This window comes from Mirounga leonina, unplaced genomic scaffold (assembly GCF_011800145.1).
Source record: "Mirounga leonina isolate KUSES-001 unplaced genomic scaffold, KU_Mleo_1.0 Mir_150, whole genome shotgun sequence".
Classification (NCBI taxonomy): Eukaryota; Metazoa; Chordata; class Mammalia; order Carnivora; family Phocidae; genus Mirounga; species Mirounga leonina.
This window is the reverse complement of record NW_023270374.1, coordinates 34,017,676-34,034,142: the sequence shown is the minus strand read 5'-3', so window position 1 is coordinate 34,034,142 and position 16,467 is coordinate 34,017,676. Positions and strand designations below refer to the sequence as shown.

Genomic DNA, 16,467 nt, shown 5'->3' with positions numbered 1-16,467 from the left:
TTTTTATTTTCTATCTTGGTGAAAATTTTGTGACTTTACCGTCTTAGACCACATGGAAGCATTATGTGTTTCACAACCCATAGCAGGTTGTGTACTTTTGACAGTACTCTCCTGTTACCTGACAACTACACTCTCGCTTTTGGCTTTGGGAAGTTGGGAGAATGTGGGCCTCTCCATCATGTTCCACATTTGTCAGTTAACAGTTGCTGTTATGATGGAAACCAAATCAGGGTGTTTCTTTCCAAGTCTCAGCACATGTCATAGGGTAACAGTAACTTTTCCTGACCCAGCTTGGATCTCCAGTAGGTCAATGTTAGTGTCATTGGTGTGTCTTCCATGGTCTTCCAGCGTCATCCCCCCGTTATTCCTGGGGCACGGAGCTGAGCAGAAATAAAAAGGAAGAGAAAGAGTGGGGTTAGGAGGAAAAGGCAATAAAATCGCCAGCACACACTGATGTTAAAGTTCTCTCCTTGTCCACAAGCCAAAAAGCCAATAAGCCCACCCTGAAGTAGCTGATGAACCACAGGTTTGTGAAAAAAAGACCACTTTGCCACTGAAATAAGGCAATATGATCCATCCTACTCGGTTTTGTGGGTACTGTTACCACAGTTACCACATGAAAGCTTCTAGTCCCTTCCTTGAGTCAAAATCTGGCACAGGTGCATCCGTGGGCCACATGCCTGGCCCTCGCAGCACAGGAGGCTGGGAAAGTCAGTATCTAGCATTTTCAGCTACTGTAAGTAGAGGTAATTACTCCCCTTCATCAGGGCTCACGAGCTAGGAGATTGCCCGGACATAGGAAAGGGTTCAGGTGTCAGGCAGGCAAACCTAATAACAATGTCCAGTACCACCCACAACAACAACAAAAAGATACCATCAACAGAGGAAAATTAGAGCATGTTGAGTAATAGCCTATAGGCTTATTACATCTCTGTCATTTTACACATGGAGATAAAAATCCAAACACCAAGAGGTTCTTTGGTAGAGAGATGCTGGTTGCCTACCCCACATTTCCCCCTTCTCCCTTAGTATTAGAGCCTGTGTTTTTAGGGGTAATAATGTGCCCAGCTAATAAACCACATATCCTAGCCTCCATCACAGGTAGGAGTGGATGGCTAATGAGCAGAAGCCATTGGTGGGGGCTTCTGAGGAAGCTCTGTCAAGGTGCTATTTTGCTCTTCCCTCCTTGCCTCCTTTTTCCTTGCCCAGGACACAGAAGCAGTGACCAGAGCTGCAGCAACCATTCCGTGGCAATGCGGCAAATCCTAATATTGAAAGCCAATCGCTGAGGATGGCAGAGCAGAAATGCAGAAAGCCTCTGAGTATCTGAAGACCTGTCCAACCAGCCTTGGACCACCTAACAACATTCTTCCTTTATGTGCTGGAAAAATATACGTAACCTTATTTAAGCCATTGTTACTTTGAGTCTCTGTTACTAGAAGCAGAAGGTAAGGAAGGTAATTCCTGAGGGATACCAGCTGTCTTCAGTGGCTACACAAGTGCTTCTCTTCTAGTAGTCCAAGATGGTCTCATCCTCTGGTGCATAGGAAAATCCCAGGAATGCACTCGAGGCCCCAGAACTACTGGCCACAGTGTCGGGAGTGCAGCCAATGGACTTTGAAACAGCTTCCTGGGTGAACTCGGGGTCAAAGTGTTTCAAGTCAGCAGGTCCTGCCTGTGAATAGAAACCAATGGTGAGATAGGAACACGGCGGGCAGAGCTGCCAAAGGAACCCACAAGCCCTGAGAGGGATGTTAGGCCTCCCCTCTGAGGGCCTCGTGGACACCCACCTTTACCTGTCACTTACGTATGTGTATGCATTAGTCATCTTATTCCACGTGGCCCACTAACCACATATCAATTCCTCTAACCTCCTGGCACCCTGCCTGCGCCACACCAACCCTCTGACAAGTCTAGTCAATATACACTTACTGAATGCCTACCAGGCACTGTTCATGGCACTGGAAATACAGGAGAACAAAATAGAGTGGGCCCCTGCTTTCATGGAGCCTATACTATGCAGAGGGTAGGAGGACTGATAATGAGCATGTACAGAAATAGATAGTCTGGGGTGTTGATAGGCCTTATGAAGAAGACTGATAATGAGCATGTACACAAATAGACAAAAAGACAATCTGGGGTGTTGATAGGCCTTATGAAGAAGACCAAATAAAGTCATATGGTAGCAGAGTGACTGGCTGGCTTTTGCCATCTTGGAGGAAGACCTGTGTATCAGCTTTAATGGTCATAAGTCCTCCATCCGCCATCCAGAGGTGGAGTCTAGCTCTCCATACCTTTAATATGGTATGGGTTTAATACGGGTTAGCCATGTGACTTGTTTGGGACAATGGCACGTTACCGGATGTGAAGCAAGCCAAGGCTTGAGAAACACACATTGGGAGTTGTTCTCTCCTGCTACACTTGGAACCCTGGGCCACCATGAGAACAAGCCCAGGCAAGCCTGTTAGAGTAGGAGAGGCCTCAGAAGGAGAATCCAGTTGCCCCAGCTGCTGGCCAACTGCCTGGCATTTGAGTGAGGCAGTTCTAGATCCCAGACATGAGAGAGCGCAGCAGAGACCAGCTGGCCTGGCACCGGCCAAAAAAACTCACCCAGCCAACCCACAGAATTGGAGTGAAATACAAAATTGTTTTAAGCCACCTCGTTTTGGGGGTGGCTTGTTAGGCAGCATGAGCTAAATGAATCAGACTCTTTGTGAGGAAGGCACAGTCTCTGGAGAATACTAGGCCACCGGGGTTTTCTGAAGTGAGCAGGTGAGCAAGTGGAAAGGTCTGCATATCCGCTTGAGTATGCAAGCCTCAGGTTGTAGAACCCAAAACACCATGGTTTCCAACTTCTCAAAAAGGCCACAGGGCACAGTGGTCCCAGCTCAGGGACCAGCGTTCTAAGACCAGAGTGTAGATCCTGGCCCTGGCTCTTGTTAGCTGTGTGGTCCTAGACAAGACAGATGTTTTCTGTTTTTTACAAATGATATCAATGCTAAAGATACTTATTCAAGGTCTCACAGTGGTAGGTGACAGAACCAGGAATCCACTCCCAGTATGTCTTACTTTAAAGTCCATTCATTGCATCCTATTACCTCCCTGTCTAGCATTTTTTTTTTATTAAAGATTTTATTTATTTATTTGACAGAGAGAGACACAGCGAGAGAGGGAACACAAGCAGGGGGAGTGGGAGAGGGAGAAGCAGGCTTCCCGCGGAGCAGGGAGCCCGATGCGGGGCTCGATCCCAGGACCCTGGGATCATGACCCGAGCCGAAGGCAGACGCTTAACGACTGAGCCACCCAGGCACCCACCTGTCTAGCATTTTTTATATTATTCTCTCTCCAGGGTCTTTTACACCCCCAGATAAAGAAACTTTTCAGCTACCTGGACTGAGTGTATCCTATCTGACAACTGTTGTCAAGACTCTGGTGCTCAAAGAGACATTCATGCACAGGTAATTCACGAAAGGCGAGGTGTAAATAGCAAACATTGGCAATGTTGAGGTGTGCAGAGTACACGGATGGAAGCAGCTTGACACTGCTGAACTCTTCGCAGGTGGCTGAGTAAACCTCCAATGTCTGCTGCAAATGGGGCTCCTTTCATGCATACTACCACCGCTAATTAATATTAGCGCTAATTAACAGCACTAATTAAACACTAGCCACCTTGACTATAAAAGAAATTAAAACAATATGAGATGCCATGTTTTACTTAACAAATTTGCAAAGCTAAAAACAGAAACAACTGCATGGGGCGCCTGGGCGGCTCAGTCGTTAAGCGTCTGCCTTCGGCTCAGGTCATGAACCCAGGGTCCTGGGATCGAGCCCCGCATTGGGCTCCCTGCTCCGTGGGAAGCCTGCTTCTCCCTCTCCCACTCCTCCTGCTTGTGTTCCCTCTCTGGCTATCTCTCTCTGTGTCAGATAAATAAATAAAATCTTTAAAAAAATAAAAACAGTAACAACTGCACCCGTTGCAGAGAGGAAGATGACAATTCTCCAGCCAATCCTGTTGACAGGAAGTGGATTTTACTCCCCACTGCACAGTTAAGGCAGTGGGAATCAAGAGCCTAGGGAGTGCCTGGCTGGCTCAGTTGGGGAGAGCAAGCAACTCTTGACCTCAGGGTCTTGAGTTCAAGCCCCACACTGGGTGTAGAGATCACCTAAAATTTAAAAAAAAAAAAGAAAAAACCTAAAAATGTTCACATTCTTTTGACCTGGTAATTCCCCACCTGGAATCCATCTTAGGAAATAATCAACCCAAGGCAAAGATACACACTTAAAGGTGTTCATTGGTACTTTTATGATAAAAAAAAAGAATGATAAATAACCTAAAGTTCACCATTAGGAGCATGGTTGAATAAATTATATCACCAACAGAGGGCTGAAATATTATGTAGCCATTTAAAATGATACTTAGAAAGTTTTATATGATTTGGGGGAAATAATGAGCTTGTTTCTAGCAAGAAAAGAAAGGTAAGGGGAGAAGATATCTGTATGTATAAAGTATGACCTATGTAAAAACACACAGAAAGACAGGAAGGAATATGCCAGCAGCAGTTTCTCTTGGGCAGCGAGATAATAAGCTTTTCCTCCCTGCTGCTTTAAACTCTTGTTTTACACACCTTCTATAATGAATACATGTCGTTTTTATTATCAGGAGAAAAAAACTTTTACAGGGCTTATCAGGAGAAAAAAACTTTTACAGGGCTTGGTTCCGTCTGGATGTGCTATGTGACAGAGAAGGGTTTATTTACTTATTGTTTTATTTTTTTTAAAGATTTTATTTATTGGGTGCCTGGGTGGCTCAGTAGTTAAGCGTCTGCCTTTGGCTCAGGTCATGATCCCAGGGTCCTGGGATTGAGCCCTGCATCGGGCTCCCTGCTCGGTGGGGAGCCTGCTTCTCCCTCTCCCACTCCCCCTGCTGTGTTCCCTCTCTCACTGTGTCTCACAGAGAGAGTGAGAGAGACAGAAAGCACGAGCAGGGGGAGCAGCGGGCAGAGGGAGAGGGAGAAGCAGGCTCCCCGCTGAGCAGGGAGCCCCATGTGGGGCTTGATCCCAGAACCCTGGAATCATGACTTGAGCTGAAGGTAGATGCCCAACTGACTGAGCCACCCAGGCGCCCCTATTTACTTATTTTTTTAAGACTTTATTTTTAAGTAATCTCTACACCCAACATGGGACTCGAACCTTCAACTCTGAGATCAAGAGTCACAATGTCCACTGACTGAGCCAGCCAGGAGCCCCCAGAGGGTGCTTTAAACAGTGTAAAGGGCTCTCCAATGAAGGTTATTGGTGCTGAGAATGAAGGGGGGTGGGCAGCGTGGCTCATCACACAGAGCTGGACCGGCAGTCAGGACTTCTGGGGTCTAGACCCTGTTTTGCCTCTAACCTACCGTGTGGCCTTGGGCCCTTGCTTTTCCCACCTATAGAAAGAGAGTCGGCCCGGATCCCCTCCAAGCTCCCACCAGCCCCCGAAATCCAGAATCTGGGAACACAGTGACTTCTTACCACATTTGGATTGAAGGGTGGAGTCAGCCTCTTGTGGTACAAGTCATCCCAGTTTATGGGGCTGAAGAATACATGGCTCTTTATCTCAAGCTGCAGGAAGAAGGTGCTGATCACAAGTAGCCCTCCCCAAAGCACTCCTCCCCACCCCACCCCCACCTCCCATGTCTGGGAGCTCTAAATCTATTGGCAACTGGCTGTCAAGCCCTAAAACCTTTACTGGGAAAGTAACTCATACTTCCAGCTGGTTTCCTGGGACAAAGGGCTGTTCTGCAGCCAGGTCTCTTCCCTTCACCACACCTAGAACCCAAACCCTTCTCCCCCATAGTATTCATTTATTCCTCAACCATTTACCGAGCGCCTACTCTATGCCAGCACCATGGGACGCTGTGGTGGTATGTCAGTGAACAAGAGTGCAGAACTTGCCTTTGGGGTTCCCAGAGGATCTTGCCACCCCACCCACCTGCCTCAGTGCATCTTGATTCTTCTAGAATGCAAACCAGAAAAATAGACCACATCAGCTCAGTAAGGAAGGTGAAGGAAGTAAAGCCTCAAGAAAAGCTGCAGGCTCCTGGAGGCCCAGAACTTAGGACTCAGCCCTGGGCCTCATTCACTACTTCTTTCCTCATCTAAGCCAATGTCAGCATCAAGCTCCTCCTGTCCCAGTGGGACCCTCTCTATCTGTGTTTCGCAAGGAATGATTCTCCAGATCCCTACATCGTAACCACTCCCCACCTCATGCCCTGCACGCCTCTTAAAAAGCCAGATCCAAAATATCTTGAGTACCCAAGAAACAGATAACAATGGTTGCCTTTAAACTAAGGAACTGGGTGACTAGAGGGACTTTATCTTCATATCCTTTGAGTTTTGATCTATGGGAATGTATACCTTATTTGAAAAATCATACATATTTTTTAAGATGCAAATTTCCACTTAGAAGAAGGGCACCAGTCTTCATAAAAGTCCCCTTCTTGGGTGCCTGGGTGGCTCAGTCGGTTAAGCATCTGCCTTCGGCTCAGGTCATGATCCCAGGGTCCTGGGAGGGAGTCCCACATCGGGCTCCCTGCTCCGCACAGAGCCTGCTTCTCCCTCTGCCTCTGCCTTTCTCTGTCTCTCATGAATAAATAAATAAAAAATAAATAAAATAAAAGTCCCCTTCTTTAAGCTGGCCAGGGATGGGTAGGCAAATGCCCTAAATGTTGTTACACTTCATGGTATCCAGCATGTGTGGCTATGGGTACCAACACTTAGCACTGGCCTAAGTGCTTTGCATAAATTAATTCACGTGATCTTTATAGCAGCTGTGAGCTAGGTTATTATTGCAGATGGAGAACCTGAAGCTTACATAGAGAAGTTATGCAATTTGCCCAAGGTCCTGCAACCAGAAAGGACTAGGAAGGTGGAGGAGGGATCTGAACCCAGGTAGTCTGTCCATGCATCACAACCACTCTGCTAGAAGAGAAAGCAAACTTCCAGGGAGAAAAGCACTGTGGTCTTCCTTTTATAAATTCAAATTATCTTTTGTTGAATAGAGAATGTAAGATTATTTTTCGAGTACTACTTTAATAAAAAAGAAACCATGAACTCATTACAGGAATCGAGAGTGAATTACTCATCTCTATATCCTGAATGCCCAGCCTGGCACTGGCAAAAACCAAGTCCAGTCCTCTCTCTGAACAGAAACCAGAGGAATTTCTTAAAACTGAAATTGAGTCTTGCCATACCCCTGCTCAAAACCCACCAAAGTGGACCACGCTTCTTGTTCCTGCCACAGGACCTTTGCATATGCTGTGCCCTGTGTTGTCACCTCCTCAGAGCGGACCTCCCTCACCATGCTAGTGTAAATCCACTCCCTCCCATTATTGTCTGTCTTGGCTCGTTGTTCATTTATTTCCTGGTACTTGTCACACTCTGCAATAATTATATACCATAATGTTTGTTTGCTGTCTGCCCTCCCCCGATCAACTTAATAAGGGCAGAGACCCAGGCCCATTGAATCGCTAGAACCTAACTCAATGCCTGGCACATAGTAGGTGCTCAGTAAACATTGGTTGAATAAAAGAACTGGACTGAAGGAAGCAATTAAGCAGTAGCAGCTGTGAATTGCCAAACGAAGGAGTTCGCAATGCCTGGTTTTGGAGGGCAGCTGGATGCACATCACTGTGCTTCTAAGCTGCTTCTGCAGGAAGCTGAGCGCCCCCATCAGGGACCGGTGCTCGCTAGCAGTTCACCTACAAAGTCTGATTTGGAGCCCAGCCGCTGCCTCTGGTCCTTGTGGAGAAGGCCGTGCAGGAGGTCGCAGGCAGCCACAGTCTGGCCCCCGGGGATCTGTAGTGGCTGGTACAGAATGTTCTCATACATCTGGGTCATGTCTTGGCTGTAGAATGGTGGCTGATGAGAGAGAGAGAGAGAGAGAGAAGCTGGAGGTTCATCCACGCTAAAGTGGGGAAAGGTCTCAGGGAGACTTAGAGCAAAGCCAGGTAATGGAAGGATTCAGCCAGATTGTGTCTTGTGCAGTGGGTCATGCCGCAGACTGGAGAGAGACAGAGACCTCGGCTTCCAGCACAGAGGAGAGGACTGCTGGGAAGGCTGAGAGGGGGCCTCCCGGGAGCACCCCCTCTCCCAGCTCTCTCAACCCAGCTTGGGCACCAACTCTGCACTTTGCAAAGTGAACCCTTTCCCCCTCATCATTCCAGCCCAGCCGCACAGCCATCTTTGAAGACGGGTAGTAATTTGTTGGATAAGACAAGGCTCAGAGAGATTAAGCCACAGGGCCAGGAAGAGAGCCAGGCCCCACTCCGTGCCCAGAGCCCACTCTTTCCTGAGGCTCTTCATCCTGCCTCCTCCGCTGGCTCTTCCTCTTCCTGACTCCCCACAGCCCGTTCTTTCATATCCCGCACGCTCTGTTGGCGAAGCCAGCCCAGAGCAACACCTCTGCTGGGGTAAGTCTACACAACGCCTATGCTGAGCAGGCAGCCTAGGACTGGCCCCAGGGCTGGTTCCACAAACTACCAGCACTGAGACCTTTCTGGACTTCAGTTTCCCTCTCGGTAAATAAGAACAACTCCGTTTCCTATAGTGGCAGTCCTCCAAAGGCTGTTTCTAGGTGCTAAGGGAGTAACATGCAGGACGGTGTGTTGTAAAGTGCTGAACTAATGCTATTAAAGAAACATGCATAATCCTGACATCATCTCTTCGAGGTTGGAGTAGAGAGATGGCTCATTCAGTTCCTTGAGGAGCCTGAGGAGGCCACACAAGGGAGAGATCCACCCCCATCTCTTCCCAGAGCCACATGTCCCTTGCAGATGGTTACACCCCACTCACCAGGCCTTGCAGCATCTCGTAGAGAACTGCCCCCAAGCACCACCAGTCCACTGCCCGATCATAAGGCTCTTTACGAAGCACTTCTGGAGCTAAGTACTGTTGAGGAGAAATACACGTATATGAAAGATACTCGGCCTCAGTCTCCCCAGTTGTAAGCAGGGCACTTAGAAGAAAAGATCACCAGGGGTTGATCCTGCTGTGATATTCACTTGGCTGTGCATATGTTCAATCAGCATCCCTTTGCCAAAGGCCAACTCTGTGCGTGACCCTTTGCCAACGTGCTGGAGACATAGGGGAGATCAGGCAGGACTGCCCTGTATAGTTGTGTAAGTGGGGCACCATACAGAAGTACCAGCCAAAAGGATATAGGGAGATGTAAGCCTGGCTGTGATTAACTCACCAAGCCATAATGCTAGTATAGGGCTATATCTGGCAACTTGATTAATGTTTAATAGAGTAACTTTTTCTAATTAATGTGCCCAAGGGAGTGCCTTTATCTAATTTGCACAAAAGCATCCAATTGGTGTCCTGGGAACAGGAAAGCCCTGTGAGTACTCACAGTGCACTGGGGAGACTAATGGTGAAGTGTAAGTAAACGTGGCCCATACTTGTCCTGGAAACCTCAGTGGCAGAGAGATGGGTAGAAATCAGGAAAGAGGTGGTGACGCGTGAGCTCATATTGACAGATGAATGCATGCCACAGAGCTGTGCCTTCCAACAAGAAGAGGACCCGAGGCAGAGCTGTGCTTTCTGCCAAACCCAAGGGCTTGGTGACCCCTTAGCCTGGCGTCTCTGCCACTAAGAAAAGGGGTCTCAGCAACCGATGGAGCCATTTTGAGAGACTGTGTGAGTGTGGGAGGGGCAGGAAGTCACCCAGACCTGAGTCCATGTAGGACTCATTTAACCTCCCAGAACCCTGATTTCCTCCTCCATAAAATGGGGTTGCAGGATCCCTCCCTGGGAGCTGTTTTAAGGCTCTGTGCTAATCTAGGTGTAATATGATATGTGTGTAGGCCTTGAACAATGGGAGCAACCATGGGTACTCTTGTCTGTGCTTCCGGGCAACACAACAGTGGCAGAGTTATGGAAGAGATGGCGTGTTGGGGCCCCATGTCTCCTACACAATCCAGGGTGTCCTATGCCCTGCTTCTCATCCTGGCAATGTCCAAGGAAGGGATGGCTGGGGTGTCAGGCTCTGGGAGACCAGCTCTGTCCAGGGGACACCCTGCCATATGCAAACACAGACAATGGCTCTTGCTCAGAGAGATCAGCAGTCCATCAGCTGCCCCAAAACCAAATGGAGGAGGCCCAGCTGAGATCTGAGATATAGATTTTCTAGCAGAGAACAATAGAGCAGCTAATGTCCTGTCCCATTTCAGATCAGGAGGAGCTTCCCTGTCCGACAGCCTCTGCCTCCCAGCCCCCACCCAGATATCTGTCAACTGGGAACCCCTTGGGGTCCAAGGTCCAAGGGTCAACACTGGTGGGAGTCCAGGGAAGGGTTTTCACCATAAGGCTCCAGGGAGGCCTTGGCAGGACACATAGACATGAATGAATTACTGCTGAGGCCCACAGATTTTAGCCCCCCAGGCTCTTGGCAGCTGGAAGAGGGGAGTAGACCAGCATTTTACATTTGCAAGCTCTGATCTTAACTGTCAGGCCAAGCCCTCCTGTCGCACATGGACTTCACCCTGTAGGGCAGGCTGTCCAATATGGCAGCCACTCATCACACGGCTACCGAACACTTGAAAGGAGATTGATCTCATTTCAAAGACTTAGTTAGAAAAAAAAGAATAAACTATCTCAACAATTTTATATTGATTGTATGTTGAAAGGACAATATTTTGTGTTTATTGGGTCAATTAAAATATATTACTAAGATGAATTCCACCTGTTTCTTTTTCTTTTTACTTTTTAAATGTGGCTACTGGGAAACTTTACATTGAGTGTATGGTTTGCATGGCTATTTCTATTTCTTTTTTTTTTTTTTTAAGATTTTATTTATTTATTTGACAGAGAGAGAGGGACAGCGAGAGAGGGAACATAAGCAGGGGGAGTGGGAGAGGAAGAAGCAGGCCTCCCGCCGAGCAGGGAGCCCGATGTGGGGCTCGATCCCAGGACCCCGGGATCATGACCCAAGCCGAAGGCAGACGCCCAACGACTGAGCCACCCAGGCGCCCCGGCTATTTCTATTTCTATAGGACTGCATTGCTGCAGAGCTTCCCTAGCAGCCCACAGAGCTGGTGCCATTACACGGACGAGGAAAGCAAGGCAGAGAGCACAGACAGCTCAGGGCAAGGGCTTGGGTGACAGGAGTGAGCCTCCCCCACCCCGGTGTAATCTGTTGGCTCTAAGCAGGAGTTGAAGCTCAACCACTCATGGCCTGGCCTCTGACCTCTCCTACAAGGTTTGGCTTACCTCAGGGGTGCCACAGAATGTGGATGTGGTCTCTTCAGGCTCTACCCCTTCCTTGCAGAGGCCAAAATCCGTCAGCACCACGTGTCCCTGAAGAGGAGGTGGGTGGGTGGTCTAAGCTAAAGGTATGGTCAGGCCTAACCCCAAAACCCAGATGCTTCACCCCAGGGCAGCAGCTGCGGAGTCAGCTATAGGCTCTGGCCCAGGCTATGGGCTCTACTTAGAGACCCAGAGCTCCTAGACTGGATGCCAGGAGCAGTACAAGGGGCAAGCTGGGGGGATAGCATTGCACTGTCTGCCCCCACCCCAGCTTATCACAGACTTAGACCCATGCCCTACAACACGGCAGCTCCAGGAATGTCCTTGCTGAAGGGGACTGGTGGTGGCAGCTCCCTTGACAGAGGGCTGGCGTCTCAGAAAGGAACCATATCTTGGGGCAGCTGGGCAGGTGGGTGGCTGGTGGAGGTCATGGAGTGAGTGGATACTGGGGGGCTCTGCTTAGATCCCCCCTTTAGGAGCTGTCATGCTCACCCCCCCCCCCACTTCTGGGACATTGCCCTCACCCAAAGTTACGCCCCTCCCCAGGGGCAATCCACACCCAGTGACTGGTCGATGCAGGGGCACAAAAGCCCAGCCTCCCTGCCTCAATTCGGAATGGGTCTAAAGAGTCGCCCCAGCTTGGGCCCTCCCCACCCCTGTAAGATCAGCCAAGGCCTCCTCAACTGCAACCACAATGCAGGTGGGCTTCCTCCTCTGCCCAATCCTGCCTCCCCACCCCCTTAAAACTGGATTTCTTAAGAGCATTCCCCAATAACCATCTGCACTCAACGCTCCATCTGTTTCCAGGGGACCCAGTCTAAGACATGGAAAGACTACAAAGTCCAAGAGCCTCTACCTGGCTCCACCCCTCCCCCCCACAGACCTCGTACATACACACACACACGTATGTGCACACATAGTCGAATGCATCCCTACCCACTTGCATGCAGGTACAATGCTTGCACACACACATAAGCACACAGCACACGTGTGCAGCTATGTGCGCCCCCGCGCACGCACACACACACACACACGCGCGCGTGCACGCACACCAACCTCGCAGTCCAAGAGAATGTTCTCTGGTTTCAGGTCCCTGCAGAAAACAAGAGAAACGAGCACCATGAGGTCTCACTTAGTGAGGAGAGCCGGGAGCCCGGGGTCCTGGCAGGAGGACTATTCCTGGAGGCTCACAGAGATGTGGACGGAGAGCCCAAGGAGAATGGGCACTTGATTCCAGAAAGGAAGCTCCTACTCTACTCCCACTGTTGCGCTGTCCTCCTCGGACAAAGGGCCAAGTTCCCCAGGACCTAGGGGTCCACACAAGCCCTGGCATTTGTGGGGAGGGGCCAGGCCTGGCTGAGCCACAGGCGGGCCTCACCTGTAAATGATGTTGAGGGAGTGCAGGTAGCCAATGGCGCTGGCCACCTCGGCGGCGTAGAACCGGGCCCGGGGCTCCAGGAACCTGCGTTCCCGCTGCAGGTGGAAGAAGAGCTGGAAGGGGAGGAGGTGTGAGAGAGGGTCTCCGGGTGGGGGGCTGCAGCTGCTAGAGTGCAGGGTGCGGGGCAACTGGCCGAGTCATCTGCTCTCTGAGCTGCGATGTACTCGGATGGAAACGGGCATTCTTGGGGCACCTGGGGGGCTCCGTCGGGTAAGCATCTGATCTGACTCTTGATCTCAGCTCACACCTTGATCTCAGAGTTGTGAGGAGTGCAAGCCCCATGTTGGGCTCTGCGCTAGGCATGGAGCCTACTTAAAAAAAGGGGGGGCATGCTGGCCCCCACCATACAGAGCAGTCGTGGGTGTCCAAAGTGTCAGCAGGAGAGGTTAATTCACATGGACTGAGCAGCTACCGGGTTCCAGGCTTGAAGCCAGACCCTTTCACATCTCTTACCTCATTTAATTCTCATGACTACCTTTAAAGTATCAAATACGATGCCAGTTTCACCTAAGAGGAAACTGGGAGGGGTCGGGTGACTTGCCCAAGGCCATGTAGCTCATAACTGGCAGAGCGGCCAATGGCCCTGGGTCATTCAAAGATGTGTTTTTCCTCCCCCCGGGGCAATAAGATGCTCAGAGCTGTCAAACTGAGCCCAGCCTAGGTCTGCCTGTGAGCCAATTGCTTTGGTCTGTATTGCTGGCCTTGGAGAGGCCTTTACCTCTACCAGGGGACTGTGCTTCTGGGTCACCCAGTGGCCTTGGGTCTCTGTTTACCCCAGGGACCAATCACCCCCACCCAGTGGCCTGTGGTATAAAAAAGGGGCATTGGAAATCTTGACCGCAGAGCTCCACTAACTCTGGCCTTACCCAGGTGTGCTGAAGTGAGTCTGGGCAGCCTTGCGTGCGGGCAGTCAAGAAATGCTGTGGCCGGGAGCCAAACAGACTTGCATTCAAATCCTGGCTCTGTCAGGGACAAGCTGGGCGGCCTTGAGCAAGGGAGTTACCTCCCGAGCCTGAGTTTTTCAGCTACAAAATGGGTCTGTTGTGAGGATGAGGGGAGATCATTCCAGAATCTGGTCCACACCGGGCACGTAAGAGCCCAGCCCAGGGAAGCCTCCCTGGGGTCCACCCACCTCTCCCCCGTTGACATAGTCGAGCACGAAGTAGAGCTTCTCAGCCGTCTGGAAGGAGGAGCGTAAGCCCACCAGGAAGGGGTGCTGTACATTCTTCAGCAGGACACTGCGCTCCGCCATGATGTGGTTCTGCTGTGGAGTCAGAGGCAGGGGTCCATGTCACAACCCGCCACAGCCCCTTGTACCCTGGCACAGCCCATGTGGCCTCACTCACTCCTGGGGCTGCCCTGCCCAGGACCTTCTCATGCCCCTGCTCAAATACCCACTGTGGCTCCTTAGTGCCCTCAGAGCCTAGCAGGCAGGATTCTGAATGGTCAGCCTCATCCCCAGCCTCATAGGTGCCCCTCCAGCCCCCGGGTCAGAGACCTCTGTCCCCCTCCCCTGGGGTGATAAGGTAAGCGGACGTGATTACTGCATAAAAGGAGCCACACTCATGCTTTTGTTCATGCTGTTTTTCCTGCCTGCGCACCCCACATTCGAGGCCAGCTGCCAGGCCACCTCCCCTATGTGCTATGTGCCCTCACGATGTCCTTGTTAACATTAATTCCCTCGCCTGAGTCCTCTGATTGATAGTCAATCCTCTCTCAGGGCCTGCTCCATGCCCCCTCAGGGGGCTGGATTAAAGAGACTCAAGTCAGCTGAAGAATCCACAACTCCGGGACGGCTGTGGCTTGAGGGGCCTTTGGAGAGTATAAAGTAAGCCTCCAACACCTCACGTCTAGGGAGGCTGGCAGTTAGACAGGGCAGAGGGCTTGTCAGCCATGGAGCCCTGAATTTCCCAGGGGAAGGTGGAGGGCTGGGACGGCGTCCTCCCAAAAGCCCTGTGGGTGAGCCAGTTGGCCCAGCTTCCTTGAGAAGGGTCAGCACCCTCAGCACCACCTGGGCCTATGTCTGCTATGACCGCAGCCGCGCCCAGCCCCATGGGTCCTTCAGAGCTGGGACCCATCTCAGGAAACCACCCTAGGCTGGGAAATGCCTGAGCACAAGTTCTGGTACCTCTTTCTTCTTTAAGATGGACTTTTTCTGCAGCACCTTCACTGCATAGAACATCCCGTCAGACTTGTGCTTGGCCAGCAGGACCTGAGCAGAAGCACAAACGCAAGGCCCCATGGGGGCCGACTCCTCTGAACTTCGGATTTCTCCATCAGCCCCTGGCTCTGGCCCCGAGTCCGTGATTCTGCAGGTTCTGAGCTCCCGCTTTGCACATGCAAGCAACAGGCAGAGGGTGGAGGAGGCCAGGGAAGGGAAGACCCAGGCCTCCCAACCTCACTGTGTCACTCACCTTCCCGTAGCTCCCTTTGCCAATGACTTTCAGGAAGTCAAAGTCAGTGGGCCTGGCACTGGGGGGTGGGGAAGAGCACAGGTCAGCATTTGTGAACTTGGGAAACCTGGCTCCTGAGATCAAATCCAGGCTTCTCTTTAACTTGGAAGCTGGGGAATAGAGGGAGCTTTCCAAGAGCCAAGCCTCCTCACCACTGAAGCATGCCATGTTCTCCCAGCCAAGAGGGCATGGAGGACTGGCCCCTGCCCCTGGGGATCCACAGTCAAGTAACCAACAGGCAAGTTGGGGAGAAAACCAGACACAACTGCATAGAAGGCAAGAGATCTGGCCCCCCAGACCTGAGAAGGGCCTGAAGGATGGGGAATTGCTAACAATGCAGACTTTAGGGTGCATTTGAGGCATGTGACTCAGCATGGGCAAAGGCTGGGGAATTAGTGGGAGATAAAGCTGGGGGACGGTCCTGGGTCCCAGGTGGCAGAGGGTCTTGATGGTAGACCAGAGAACTTGGATCTGATTCTCAAGAAGAGGGGAGCCGGGTATGAGAGGAGTCAGGTATGAGGGGAGCCAGGGAGGAAAGTTGCTTGAGAGACCAGAACTCACTTTGGGTTGGCTGAAGGTCCCAGGTTGATATTCCCATTGGCCCTTGAGGGCTAAAGACATTTACAGAAAAGTCAGTAAGATCAGCAGTGACTGTGTGTTAGGATCCTCAGCACCCCACTTTCCCTTGGCCTAGGCCCTGCTCCCTTTTCTACTAGCCTGCCTGCTTCCTCCTTCCTTCTTTCCACTTGTCTACCAACCCACCCAACCATCCACCATCTCATCTGCTTCTCCTAACACCCCATTTTCTTCTTGAAGCTCTTGCCCAACTCTGTGCCCTGTTTACCCTGCAAACGGCCCACTTCCGTGAGCTCACAGTGACCCCTGTCTGCCCCCCCAGTCCTGCTCCAGGTGGGCCCATCAGGCTGGCCTGAGCTTCCACGGATTTCCCCTGTGGAGGAAGTGAGCCCCCTAGTGGTGGGCGGGGGAACCAAGACCCACTCACCTGAGGACTAGGGGTCCCAGCCCCGCTAGAGTCCATTCTCTAAGCAGCAATCAGGTGGGCTCTGGGGACACAAGAGGGACCAGGCATGAGACAGCTGTTTTTGGGGAAGGAGTGTCATCTGTCTAGGGCTTTAGGCACTGCTGCGCTCTCCACTCCTCCCCAACCCTGTGCACCTGCCACAGTCTGAGCATCTCCCACCCAAGGCCAATGACCCCAGCAAGGGACAAGAACTGATGTACCCTGGACCCAGCTTCTCTAATCAGATATCTCAAGGGAGCCAGGGGGAA

At 51.1% G+C, this 16,467-nt stretch overlaps 1 protein-coding gene across 1 annotated transcript; it reads right to left on the bottom strand.

The window, feature by feature from the left end:
• Nucleotides 1-13: 13 nt before the first annotated feature.
• Nucleotides 14-16,216, bottom strand: SGK2 (serum/glucocorticoid regulated kinase 2). Its single transcript, XM_035006352.1, has 13 exons — nt 16,181-16,216; nt 15,739-15,788; nt 15,139-15,196; nt 14,853-14,936; nt 13,857-13,988; nt 12,665-12,777; nt 12,343-12,379; nt 11,251-11,337; nt 8,833-8,928; nt 7,744-7,899; nt 5,512-5,601; nt 1,476-1,675; nt 14-380 (listed from the first exon to the last, which is right to left on the bottom strand). Exons 1-12 carry the CDS (start codon nt 16,214-16,216, stop codon nt 1,511-1,513), a joined length of 1,104 nt encoding a protein of 367 aa, XP_034862243.1. The 3' UTR covers nt 14-380; nt 1,476-1,510.
• Nucleotides 16,217-16,467: the final 251 nt, after the last annotated feature.

What these genes read in the sequence shown, in the direction of transcription:
- SGK2 (XM_035006352.1), bottom strand. Translation starts at nt 16,216, where the DNA reads ATGGACTCTAGCGGGGCTGGGACCCCTAGTCCTCAG. An exon ending in ACGAGATGCTGCAAGGCCTG is followed by an intron (nt 7,900 to 8,832) that starts GTGAGTGGGGTG and finishes CTCTCTCATCAG; the next exon opens with CCACCATTCTACAGCCAAGA. An exon ending in CACCCTTCAATCCAAATGTG is followed by an intron (nt 1,676 to 5,511) that starts GTAAGAAGTCAC and finishes TTCTATTCACAG; the next exon opens with GCAGGACCTGCTGACTTGAA.